Source organism: Hemibagrus wyckioides, linkage group LG06 (assembly GCF_019097595.1).
Source record: "Hemibagrus wyckioides isolate EC202008001 linkage group LG06, SWU_Hwy_1.0, whole genome shotgun sequence".
In the NCBI taxonomy this organism is placed as follows: domain Eukaryota; kingdom Metazoa; phylum Chordata; class Actinopteri; order Siluriformes; family Bagridae; genus Hemibagrus; species Hemibagrus wyckioides.
In genome coordinates, this window is record NC_080715.1 from 33528947 (window position 1) to 33542991 (window position 14045).

At 41.5% G+C, this 14045-nt stretch overlaps 1 protein-coding gene across 3 annotated transcripts in view; it reads right to left on the reverse strand.

Annotated features, from left to right (window-relative positions):
* aig1 (androgen-induced 1 (H. sapiens)) overlaps nucleotides 1-14045 on the reverse strand; it is a 28132-nt gene that overhangs the window by 7524 nt on the left and 6563 nt on the right. For 2 of the 3 annotated variants that reach the window (XR_009204683.1, XM_058391206.1), the window contains exon 3: nucleotides 7668-7769. Coding sequence is in view for 1 of the 3 variants with exons in the window: in XM_058391206.1 (XP_058247189.1) it covers nucleotides 7668-7769 (102 nt within the window). In the remaining 2 variants the exon portion in view is untranslated. Of the gene's footprint in view, nucleotides 1-2306; nucleotides 2526-7667; nucleotides 7770-14045 lie in introns of all 3 variants that reach the window. The other variant, XR_009204684.1, reaches the window with a different exon arrangement.

The window sequence follows — 14045 nt, forward strand, 5'->3', positions numbered from 1 at the left end:
CTCTGTCTCTCTCTCTCTCTCTCTCTCTCTGACCACCAGGCAGAGACGTTCTTGCGGTTTTTCTTCGCACACCAGGACAGTCTGTGGAAAATTCCATCCTACAAAACAGCATAACGTATCCAGAAGACCCTTAACTATAAGAAGAAGAGACGTGTGTTTACATGGTTTCACTTCTAACAATAATGACAGAGCAAAAAAAAAATCCAGCTCTAATTCAGGACGAATTACCGTTCTGAAAAAAAAAACACATGCTTTGCTTTAAATGTTATGGGAAAAAAAAATCCAGGTCCCTCATTGGATGGGCTGGGGTTGAGGTTATTTCGGTGTTCACACTTTCATTGTGTTGTGAAAGAATGTTCATTCGTTTGTCAGAAACATTCCTCTGAGTGTGAGAGAAATGATTTCATAGCTCTGTGGAGTCGAGACCTATTGAAACAAACATGTTTTACCAGGTCAAGATAAGTAAATATTAGTGCAGTTATCAGGGACGATCCCGTGATCCAGCGCGGTTTAATGTCGAGGTTTGGCTGGACCGAATTATCCGAGCCACTTAAATCACCGTGATGCTGATGGCTGCCAGGCTCTGAGAGGAAGGCAGTGAAACAGAAGTATAATTGAAAAACAGACTTGCAATTATTGATCTTTTTCAAGCACAAAACAAAAGAAATAGCTAAGCTAAGGGTGCACGAATAAAAGATTTTTTCCCTGAGAGAAATCAATATCGCTGAACATCCTCGTTTTTTTTTTTTGTTTTTTTTTGCCTTGCTGTGGTTGTTGGAGGCTTGAATTTTTTTCCGATCTGCTAACTAAATCTGTCTCCTGCTCGCCCTCTGAAAAACACATCTGTTTCCTGTGATCCGTCCACAACAGTGCCAGGCTGAATCACACTCTTGGTCAGCTGCTTCTCCTCCAGCTCCTCCACTACTGAGTGCTGAACTGATGACTTCACACCTGAACTCTGTGCTGTTACGAGCAGAAGGTCAGACGGAGAACCGGTCTGTTTGGAGCTTCTGTACTGTAGCACTGAGGTCATGGCTCGTTAACATTGCTGCGTCCGTCATGTTTATCAGCAGTGTGTCATATGACTGAATATCTTCATCATCATCATAATCATCATCATCCTCATCATCATCATCATCATCCTGCCTGTGTGATGTCAGTGTTTCTGTCCTGAGTCTAGAAACCTGACATTTTTATTTTCATTAGAGTTTTAATTCAGATCAGAGATCAGAACTCGACACTTCATCAGTTTTCCTCAGAAAGCCATGTAGAGACCCTGATGTCAAAAATATACCATATATGGTATATTACAGAAATGTAAATGTAAATATAATTTTTCATGTTCGGATTTAAATTTAGAAAAGTGGGCGTGGTTGAGTGTCGGCTCATAACATTAATCGCCTAGGGTTAGGGTTAGGGTATGGTACTTTCTGGAAAGCTTTCTATCTTCTAGCTAATGTGAGAGGAGAAGAATGGGAAAATAAATTAATTAATTAATGAATAAGTGAATGAATGAATGAATGAATGAATGAATAAATGAATAATGAATTAAATAAATAACAAATAAAAATGAATGAATGAATAAATAAATGAATGAATGAATGAATGAATGAATGAATGAATGAATGACGCGTCCTTCAGCTCTTAGTTATCAGGATAGTATAATATAATATAATATAATATAATATAATATAATATAATATAATAATAACAACAACAACAATAATAATAGTTGTGAGCTCTCAGTCAGTTGCATTTCTGAGGTTATGGCTGATGTTCTTTCTCCTTGATGCAGAAAACCTTCTGCTTTTATATAAACCTCCTCACACTTTCTGATGATTAACTAATGCTGTGCTGCTAATTACTCTGTTAATGAGTGTAGAAAAGAAAAAGCTGCACTTATTGTTCTTAAGGGTGTGTTTTTTTCTTCTCCAAAGTAAACAGTAGACATTTCCTGTTTATTTGACATCAGAAAGACTACCAAGAGGATTAGTAACGTGACTCACTTATCAGGCTAGAAAGAAATACTGCAGAGTTAAACAGTCTGAACTGTTCTGTGGTTCCGGTCCTTTGGACCTGAAGAGCGAAGGCTAATCACATCTCATTCAGATCCTCTCCACAGTTTGTGTTGATCACATGATCACTAAGAAGAAGAAGACGATCTCCTCCTCTGATGACCTTTGGCTTTCCAGCAGGACATGAGCTCGAGGCACGGCGGAGCTACAAAGCGTGTAGCCAGATTAATGTTGTGCTAAATGTTTCAGCCAAAATATATCTCTCCATCACATTAGGAGGGGCATAATTACCTAAAAATAGGTCAGTGGATTTGATTTATGGCGCTTGTACAATAGTTTCCCAGCTCGCAGATGAAAAGTGAGCACTGTATAATGTTGTTTTGTGCAGTATGTCCATGTGAGCGGCTGGTGTTGTGCCAGAAACAACAAGGAGCTGCCATCTGTCAGGCGAGAGCTTCAGAGAGAGGAGCGGTTGCCATGCAAAACGATCCAAACACTGACAGATCAGGACTGAAAAAACAAAAGAAGACGTTTTTAAATGTGTACGAGGCAGCATGGCTAGCACAACAGCTAAACATTGCACGTGTTAACATTAACAAGACAAACAGCTAGCAGAAGCGTCTTTCAGAAAGCAGAAAAAGAATGCAAAAAGTATGCTAGTTTGTACACATGCTAGCATGAGCTAGCTAGCTACACTATATTACCAAATTTTTTTGGATGTCTGCGTTCACATGCACATGAATGTAATGTGGAGTTGTCCCGCCCTTAGCTTCATCTCTTCTGGGAAGACTTTCCACAAGGTTTAGGAGTGTGTTTATGGGAATTTTTGACCGTTCCTCTAGAAGCGCATTTGTGAGGTCAGGCATTGATGTTGGACGAGAAGGTCTGGCTCGCAGTCTCTGCTCTAATTCATCCCAAAGGTGTTCTATGGGGTTGAGGTCAGGACTCTGTGCAGGCCAGTCAAGTTCCTCCACACCAAACTCACTCATCCATGTCTTTATGGACCTTGCTTTGTGCACTGGTGTGCAGTCATGTTGGAACAGGAAGGGGTCATCCCCAAACTGTTCCCACAAAGAACATGAAATTTTCCAGAATCTTGGTATGAAGCTGAAGCATTAAGAGTTCCTTTCACTGGAACTATGGGACTGAGCCCAACCCCTGAAAAACAACACCTGAATTCAGTGATGTGGGGGGGTGTCCCAAAACTTTTGGCAATGTAGTGTATATAACATGCATAATCCAGTGGTGTACAAACTTTTTCTGAGATCATAGATGAATTCATTGAGGGACAAAAGTCACTAAAATATTCTTTTAGAGACACAATATAGTAGAATAGCAGTAGCGTGTCAATGTGTTGTATCTACTGAATCTGTGCTTTTTTAGGATTCATGAAAGGTACTGAATACTGAATGGATGAAAGTTATGTTCTGTGTTCTGTTTGCTCAGATTCAAATGTTCAGGATCGCTTCAGGTTCAGGATCAGATTAAAAACAGGATCTCTTCCAGCTGCTTCAGCGTCTCTGCTGGTTATGATTAGTTGTGATTAGTCTCATGATATTAAACTCCTCAATCTCTGCGACGGTCTCTTAACATTCGAAACTCGTTTAAAATCCTTCTCACGCTTTTTGTCTGTAGCAGTGACTGAATAATCATTAGAATAACTAGAGCTTGGAATGTAGCTAACTGTGCTAATAACGCACTCTGCTGCCACCATCAGGTTAAAGGGGTAATTACATTGACGGTTTGTTCTAATTAACATCTGACTGCAGGCTGTGTTCAGTCCTAACTCCTCGTACTGACGTAAACAATACATAACTTCTAAATAGTACTTAATAAAATGGAGTATTTAAAAGCTGCATCCTGGATACGGTTAGAACAGGAAGGTCTTTATTGTAAAAGGAATAAAAACGCTTTATATTTTAGCGAGATTAATCCCAAGCATTGATCCGTGTGCATGATGGACTGTGAGGGTGGATATGGTGACCATCAACCCAACAGGAGTTATTTTTCAGTTTGGTGAAGAGATTAAGTTTCAGATAATGAGAAGAAAGGCGGTCTGATATTTTCTGGAAATGTGGGATGGAGGAAAAGAGAAGTAATGAGATCTGATCAGGGAACATAGTGATTTGCTGGAAACGTCCAGCGAGAAGGTAATGAAACTAAAGCTATGTGCTACGATTCAGGCCACAGTTCCCGACTGCCAAGTGGGTAAGAGTGCGAATGAGGATCTGGTGATTCGGGGTCAAAGGTAACGGACAGGTTAGAGACGATAAGGTCACCACCCCGTTCCGTATCTGCTCGTCTCTGGCATTTAGAGATCTTTTTATTAGTCTTTTAAACATGCTGTGTTTCAGTTCTGTGAGAGTTTCCTGCATTAAAGTGAGCGTGTTCTACATTAGACATGACACTAATCCCCGTTTGAAATGTGACGCATCGTCCAGACTTTGGAGAAGTGAGAACAGGGAGGTCTCGATGATCTCGAGTTTTTTCACTTCTCCTTATAACTCAACACGTCCACTCGCTCACTCCTGCAAGTCTAAACATACTACTAATCACAGCAGGAGTGTACAGTTAGAGACAATTTTCTGAAGCGCATCCCATCCAGACCTGGCCTGCGGGCACAGCTTTTTCCACTCTAAACAACAGCCCGCAAAGTCCAACGGAAGGATTTGTAAAGGAATGCCCAGAAAAACCGTTTGGAGGTATTTAAGAGCCGCTCTATGAAGCCGCCTCGGTGTGTGAACTCTTCTTTACTGGCACATGGAAAAGGATGTAGATCACCACAGGCACAGAGGAAGCTATTAGGCTGTTATGTAGCAGGCCTCCTTACAGAAATCCTCCAGTGTTTGGTTACACAAAGCGCTCGTGTCCAAATCGTTCCATCTATAGAAGTGTGTGAGCTAGAATTCCCGTCAGTTAATCAGTTACTCGAGAAAAAGAAGAAGAAAAAACGGATGGAAATGGAGCCACTTAATTAGCTAAGCTTCAACCTGTTCACCTGATAAGATGAATAAATAGCTTAGGAAGTAATCAATACCAAATTCGACTCTGGGAATGGATAAATAGGTGGAGTCTGGGCTGCTGAGAGTCTAAAAGAGCTCCATAAATAGTTGATGGCACGGAGGGCTGCTCCGGTGGAAAGGCTACTGCAGCGTATCACCTTTGTCTCCTCTCTTTCCGCTTGGCTGCAGAAGAAAAGCCTGATGTAGATATAGAGGTTGTTTACCTTAGGTAATTAGTCCTAAAGGCCCCCGTATACACAATGAGCTCTGTTCCAGCCCCGGCGTCAGTTAAAGCTCCTATGAACTAACCTGGTGAATTAAACATGATGGTGGCTCGCTACAGTCCTGCCAGGAGCAGATTCGATTGCTAACGAGTCGTTTAGGTTCTGTGGCTGTTGCGGAGAAAAGTTCACTTTAAAGGCGCCATATGGAAAAGCTCTTAGTGGAGAAGTTATTTTTTAACCCTGTAGTCGTGTCAAACATTCACTCAGGACATCTTCCACCTGCTGGACACACCATCATCTGTCAGTTCCACCTGATATGAAGTTCTCAATCAGAAGAAAGATCAACTCCAGCATTCATCTCTCCATGTATGTATGAGGCATCCACAGATAGGGGGCGCTCTTTCACTACTATACTCTCACACTCACTGTGAATCGATACCAGGTTCAGAAACGTGTTCTTCAACAACAGGACCTCCAAGACATGGTGTCCTTCTCTCTCTGGTTCCGATCTGACTATCACTCTGGTTGGACATCTCAGCGCCCCCTTCAGGCCGCTCACAGAGTCACACGGCCACTAAGAGATGGCTCATGTTTCTCCTGGGCCTGAACGTCATGGTAGGACCATCAGGAGAATGGCTCAAGTCCATCATCAGTGTATAACTGACCACTTCCTCACTGTGGGTTTGTCCTCTGTTTTGTCTGAAGCAACTCTCACTCTCTTCTCCCTCACACCATCTCTCTTTATCTGTCTCTCTGTCTCTATCTGTCTGTCTCGCTATCCGTCCACCTGTTTCTCTATCTGTCTGTCTCTCTATCTGTCCATCTGTCTCTCTGTCTGTCTGTCTCAGCCTTTGTCTCTTTCTCTCTCTCTTGCTATCTCCTTACACACCCCCTCATCTTATTCTTTCTCCTTCTCTGTCACAAAACCTTGTTTTTTTCCCTCTGTCTATCTGTCTGTCTGTCTGTCTCTCTTTCTCTCTCTGTCTGTCTGTCTCTCTCTCTCTCTCTCTCTCTCTCTCAATCTTTTCTGCTCATTCTCTCTACCTGTCGCTCTATATGTCTTTATCTGTATCTGTCTATGTCTGTCTGTCTGTCTGTCTTTCTTTCTATCTATAGGTCTCTCTGTCCGTCTGTCTCTGTCTGTATCTGCTGCTCTCTCTGTCTCTCTTGCTATCTATCTTTCTCTCTCTTTATCTGTCTGTCTGTCTGTCTGTCTCTCTCTCTCTCTCGCTTCTGCTCTCTCTGTCTCTCTCTCTCTGAACATAAAAAGTGCAAACAATTTTTCGAAAGTTTATCATTCAAATTTCTACTCAAAAACCAAACATGGATATTCTATAGGACTCATTTATTATTGGAATAACATTTATTATAAACTTTTACTAATTATTACTGCTGTAATTTCTCACTGATTATTTATGTACATGAAGCACTAACTAAACTGCTGGTATGTAGAGTATCTTTCCTGCTGTTTAATAAGACTGATTTTAACGTGATGTCTCCGGACCAGCTCACATCTCACTCCTTGTTCCTTCATTTCTATTCAAACAAACAATTTCCAAAACTATGAGTCATTCTATCACTTCCTGTCTCCAGAACACGAGAACGGTTTTTAATCAACACCTTGCACTCGTTCGTCTGAAGCTCAGACTGGTTTCTATCCTCGGCGGTGAGGTGTAAAGCGTTCCTAATTGCTGTGCTGTAGGTAAGCAGATTTACCTCAGTGATAAACATTCTGACAGAATTACGAAGGCCGACGGTGTCTTTAATGGCAGACGGAGGCTTCGCAGTAACAGAGTCTGGACACTGTTTCCTCCTCTGAGCAGCGAGAAGCTGAGGACCGTTGCTGTGGAAGCGAGGACAAACAAACAAACGAGGTACCATGGAATGCGGCAAAATATTTACACTGGTGTAATGGTGTAATCCCACAACCATCACATGCTCACGCTGGAGAAACCAGGCCTTTTTGCATATCACAAATCGTTCCCAGTCTCAGAGATTGCTGTAGCTGGAACTCAGATAGCTTTAGAGCTTTAGAGAGACAAATCATCTCATCTGTGCTTCAACATCTGCTCTAATCTTCCAGGTCTATTCAATAAAACAAACTGTGTGAGCTTTACATGTTGTAATTGTGCCACTGAGAAAACACCATTCTCCTGAACACTGGGTAAATATTCCATTGCAAAAGTTCTGAAGATTATTCATCTGTTTTGAATTCCCGTCTCTGACTCACGACGACTCGTTTGATCACAATGGTGAATCAGCGCTCAATCCATCCTGATCACACTTATCACACTCACCTGTCATAAACACTGTTTCTGGGACTTTGTTCCACCTGATTAACATCAGAGCTTGCACAACTTTCAACCTTCACAACTTCAAAATGCTCTAGGGGTTTGTCTCGGTTCTGTGTTCGGTGTCAAACTCACCATTCCATGGTTTAGCCACTGAGGTATGAAATTATCTAGGAGTCTCGGATACACCAGATCTCTGTCGTAGAGGTACAGGCTCCAGAACATGGTCACTACAAACTGAAACACAAAGAAAATAACATATACAATCTTTATATAACCCTTCAGATTATAACAGCTTTCATAACGTCTCATAGTGCTGCTCTTGGTTACTATAGAAACGTATAAAATATCATAATGCTTAGACTAGAAAGCTTTCATGAGTTACAAATTATATTATACAAGTTACGAATTTGTAATTTGTACGAATTATACAAATCTAAACGAGTATGAGGTAATCATTGTAGTTTAAGCTCAAAGTATGACATCATAGTAATCAAATCACAGGGTCAGGCAGGTGAGAAGACCACTGGTCATTAGACTCAGAAGTGGACAAAAACATCAATCAAACAGCTCCAATTAAACTCTAAAGCGCTTGATTTAACCCAAACACTGGACGTGAACACACACACACACACACACACACACTGAGCAGAGACAGACAGAAGAGATAAGGAAATGTTTTGCACTAAAATAAACACTGGATTTTATAAACAACAAAATCCTAAGCTAGTTTCTATATTTATGTAGTAATATTTAATATAGTAAATCTCTCTGGGCTCAGGAGAAGTTTAGGATGTTTATTCACAATTCAGGGAAGAAACGGATGCATCTGCAGATTTTTATAGACACAAGTGATGAGCGAGGCTGTGACAAACAGGACAAACACCACAACAACAACAAAAACAACAACACAGGCTCGACAATAAGACTCTGAAACACAGGAAGTTATATAACCCTGCTAATCAGAGTGAAAATACGGTACAGGTGCAGGGATAAGGACGTGTGATATCCTGGGGCTGATGGGAAATGTAGTTCAGATAACTTTAATAGCTACCATGATGGTCAGCACATAGATTTTTAGCTCTACATGCCAACGTTTCATTTCTTTGCTATTTGGTTCATTTAATGGAAGGAAGGAATTAGTGTTAAGTCTGTAATGAACTCAGTAACTACACTGACCTATTAGTTCCTCAGGAGCCCTTGGTTGCTGTTGTAGAAAGGACATTATTTACATTAACATTAATTACTGTCCAGTGTCACCCAGATGAGGATGAGGATGAGGTTCCCTTCTGACCCTGGTTCCTCTCAAGGTTTCTTCCTCAGATCAGAGTTTTTCCTTACCACCATCACCTCAGGCTTCTCATTAGGGATAAAATAGCAACTTAACTCTAAACTTTTTATTTTATTTTTCTTTTCTATGTTCTGTAAAGCTGCTTTGAGACAATGTACATTGTTAAAAGTGCTATACAAATAAATTGAATTGAATTGAATGAGTCTGCATTGCTTCAGTCAGCACCCTGTCCAGCGTGTTCCCATCTCCTGGTCCAGAAAACCTAAAACCACAAATCTCAAGATCACTTTGATTCTGACTAACAGGAGTGAAAGTGCCATTAAACCCTGTTGGGGATTAGTACATGTTAGCAGTGTAAAAATCGCCTTAAGGTAGATGGGCACTGGTCCGTTTCTGGCTTTGTTGCCAGATATCAGTGTTTAAAATCTGAAGCCAGTGGAGGAAGTGAGGCAGTGGGGTGGTGCTGGTGATCCAAGCCATACAGCTGCATTCTGGATCATTTGTAAGAGCTGAATGGCTGCTGAGGCAGAGCTGCCAAAAGCAAGAGTTACTGCCAAGAGTTACTGTAGTCCAGTCTCATGATACAAGGAACAAGCCTCTGTGGGCAGGAAGGTCCAGATCCTTCTGATATTGTAGAGAGAAATCTGCATGACTGATGTCTGGTTAGGATAGATGTTTGTCCAGAAAGATTTGAAGTCAGAGCTGTCGAGAGGTGTGCATGATCACCAGATTCTGACTTGGAGATATATCTCCAGCTGGGTTTTGGTCTGGCTGAAGAATTTATGTAAATGGATCTTATTCTTAGGCCTAAATATTTTTACTCTGAAGGTTTGACTGACCCACACTGACCCAGATCTGTGTTGTTTTTGCCATATCCAAGTCATACACTGAAGAATGGCAGAAAAAAATCCAATCAAGCAACAGACACAAGATCAACCTCACATATTCATAGTAACAATCTCTACAAGCTGAGAGAAAACGTCTTCAGCATTTTATAGTTAGAGATTCAAAATAATCAAAAATCATAACAAACCCTTTACTGCACACCATGGGTGATGTGAGCGAGAAATCCCCACTCGCTCTCCCTCCTCTGTCGTTCCTTTAATCCCTGTGGTTTTAACTACTCCCAAATTCCATCTTCTGCATTAACAAACCTCACTGAAGGATGTGACAGGATCCTGTTTGGATTGGTCATTTCAGTTTCCAGGAATATTCTGGTGATGGCTAAATAAACACAGCCATGTTGGAAGGACGGGTTTTGGTGAATACGGGTAATTGATGTGGTTTCTTTCAGTAATTCAATAGTGGCTGGCTTCCTGAGGAGTGGACATCCAGGCAGGTGGTTTATTTGGATTTTTCCCATGCGTAAATATCGTTCACCTCACCACACTGCCCTTTACAGAAACTCACAGGGCTCAGTGAGGCGGTGCTGCTCACCCATCACCACCAAATACCTCCAAAACTTGCCAATACCTTCAGACCTGCTGAAATAACCCACTCTCTCTGTATACTCAGTACATGCACTATATTTCCACATGCTGCTCCAACCTGCTTCTTCAACATTTATTATAAAACCTTTAGATATTAATAGGAAGTTAGCCAAACATCTGCTGCCTGAACTGGTCTGGGAATGTTTTCCACCACACACTGGAACATGATTCCACAAAATCTGACAACGTCCATCACATGTGCAGGCAGAAATATACAGAAAAAATGCATAATCATAGATGAGGGGGAAAAAAATCCAAACTAGAACCAAAGGAAACATGGAATTGGCAAGAAATGAGGAAAGAAGGTTCGAACATGGGGGAAGATAAAACCTCACAAAGACACACACACAGAAAGTAAGGTTTAAATGAGAAGACTAATCAGGACATAAACTGAAAACAGATGGAAAGACAAAACAAGAGGTAGAAAGAAAGAGACGCAACATGAGAGTGAAAAACACATGACACGGACGTTAATGATGTCAGATGTTGGATAATATGATGGATTCTTCAGCTGTAGTCAAAGTAACTAAGCTCTACATCCCATGTTACCAGAGATCTTTCACCTTTAAACACTTAAAATAGCTAAATCCACTGAGGAGATGTTTCTGAGATGCAGTACACCGATCAGCCATAACATTGTGAGCAGTGACCAGTGAAGTGAATAAGACTGATGATCTCAACATGGCACCTGTTAGTGGGTGGGATATATTAGGAAGCAAGTGAACATTTTGTCCTAAAAGTTGATGTGTTAGAAGCAGGAAAAATGGACAAGTGTAAGGATTTGAGTGAGTTTGACGAAGGGCCAAATTGTGATGGCTAGACCACTGGATCAGAGCATCTCCAAAACTGCAGCTCTTGTGGGGTGTTCCCAGTCTGTAGTGGTCAGTATCTATCAAAAGTGGTCCAAGGGAGGAACAGTGGTGAACCGGCGACAGGGTCATGGGCGGCCAAGGCTCACTGATGCACATGGGGAGCGAAGGCTGGCCCATGTGATCTGATCCAACAGACGAGCCTCTGTTGCTCAAACTGCTGAAGAAGTTAATGCTGGTTCTGATAGAAAGGTGTCAGAATACACAGTGCATCACAGTTTGCTACATATGGGGCTGCATAGCCGCAGACCAGTCAGGGTGCCCGTGCTGACCCCTGTGCAACGCTGAAAGCACCAACCATTGGCACATGAGCATCAGAACTGGACCACAGAGCAATGGAAGAAGGTGGCCTGTAAATATGGTTTAGAAATGGTTTGATGAGCACAGCAACCAGTTTGAGGTGTTGACTTGGCCTCCAAATTCCCCAGATCTCAATCCAATCCAGCATCTGTGGGATGTGCTGGACAAACAAGTCAGATCCATGGACAACCTACAGGACTTAAAGGATCTGCTGCTAACATCTTTGTGCCAGATCCCACAGCACACCTTGAGGGATCTAGTGGAATCCATGCCTCAATGGGTCAGGGCTGTTTTGTCAGCAAAAGGTGGACCAACACAAGATTATGCAGGTGGTTATAATGTTATGGCTGATCTGTGTATATACAGCAGTTTTAACAATGATAACTGATTACAGAATCGTATTGGACAGCTGAAAGCCAGTTTGAAACCATAAGACCACCATGTCGACAAAGTGACCTTTCAGATTGTCTAACACATCCATTTAACATTTCTAGCGAGTAGATAAAAGAGTCATACATCTCTGTCACACGCACAAAGGTTGCAAATGACCCATAAATCTCTGAACCTTGTAATGTGTGTTTCCCCACATCAGCGACCGAACTAATGATGTACACGGAGTAAAGTGAGTCTCGTGCCAAGTTCTCAGGATAGGAATTAGTGCCAGGACTCTCGTGTTTTTGTTTTTTATTTTGGTTGCTGATGTGACAGAACGGTGGGTTATGTGCTAGATCCATGTCATCGTTGTTTCTGCATGTGGCAGCTCCATTGTTATGGACATTTCTGAGCTGTGTTTCCTTGTTCCTTAGTTCTCATATTTCTAGTTAGACTTTCCAGTTTTGACTCATGCTTACTTCCTGGTTTTTGGTTATGGATTAGTCTCGTTGTGGTGTGTGTTCTGTGTGTCTGTCTGCGTTCTGACCTCTGGCTGGAATACAGACCATGATTCATGGATTCATCTGAACATAACACAATGATTGTACACACTTACTTTCTACCTTACAGTTAGGGTTGGGTACATTTTTACCGGTTTGTGTAACATAAACAGCGCGGTACGGAATGTCGATCCGTTAACTGAGAAGTGTTAGCTGACGCTAGAAAAATGCTACGTTAACGGCAACCATCGCCGTGAAAATGTTGTTTTCTCCAACAACTTATCAAATTAGCTAGGATAATTAGCTGAAGTTGTCGTCGATGCCTCACTTAATGTTTCCTTAATGTTAGCTGCAGCTATTTTGCTATTTTGCTGCGGGAGATCAAGCTGCCAAATACTGTCCACTCTTGAACTTTTAAATACATGTTGTGTTTGATTAGCTGCTTCCTGAGGTCAGATGAGTTGCTATGGCCGGCCTTGCATTTAGAATGACAAATATTGCAAATAGTGCTGTCCACATCTAAATTTTGTAAAATGCAGCCACACTTGCGAACGTTTTTGGTTAGCCGTTGTTGTGTTTGAACAAGTTGCAGGGGTGACGTCGTGTCACGTGGTGACGTCACATCAACCTTACTTACAGTATGCTATGTTACGTGTTATGTTATGTTATGTTACTTTACCTGAGCACTACAGGTGATTTTTTACTGTGAAAATAACCTCCTACAATGAGTAAAATGTCTATAATCTCTGCTTTAACTGAGCTTTTTTGCTAATTCCAAACATTTTCTGTACAATTATCAGCTGTCCATCATTAACATAAAAGTAATACTTCCTCTCTTTGCCCAGTCCTAGCGCCATGTCGTCCAATATAGCACTGATAGATTAGCATTTGCAAAGCAAATCATTCTTTTTTACTGTACACTTCCCTGCTGATTTCCTACAAACATTAAACATTACAATAACACCAGTACATAGACAAGAGCAAAGTAGTACACGTGATTGCTCTGAAGGTGTATATGACAGAAAGAATTTGCACCAGATATTTGCAGAACCGCAAAACACACCGCAATCAGTGATACAGTCATGTCATAGTGAGGTAGTTAAGTCTAACTGCATGAGGAAGTAAGGTTACCTGGTGTCTGGGGGGTGATGCACATTTATTTGCATCTGGTGGTTGCATGGGAACGAGTTCATTAATGACTCATTATTCTTGCTTCATGAGTCTGAGGTCCTGAGTTCAAGAGGTTCTTTCCTATGAGTTTTTCAGGTGACTTGAGAAAACACTGCAGTCTGTTCAGCTCATTATGGTTGTTGATGTGGTGAGGTCAGAAGTATGTTCTGTGGTTCAGCAATACAGCCAGTATTAGCTTCACTTCCCAGTTCCCAAGTCCTGAGAAGTCTTAACGGTCAGCATAGACTTGTCAAGAAAGGTGAGGGAGGCAGCATGATAGGACACAAGAATTGGACTGATTACCTTAAGCAGCTAAGGTTTTGGAGAATGTTCTGTAGCTCAGGAATTTATTGATGTCAAATACAAGAAGTTTTACACACTATACATAACGATCATGAAGGAGCTTCTCCTGAAACTCCCTGTGTTTGCTAAAATTCACTCGAAATGAAGGGCCTGGAGTCTAAGAGTCCATCGAGTTTTGGAGGAGTTAAAAGTCCTGGCCAGAGCACTACGGTCAGTGT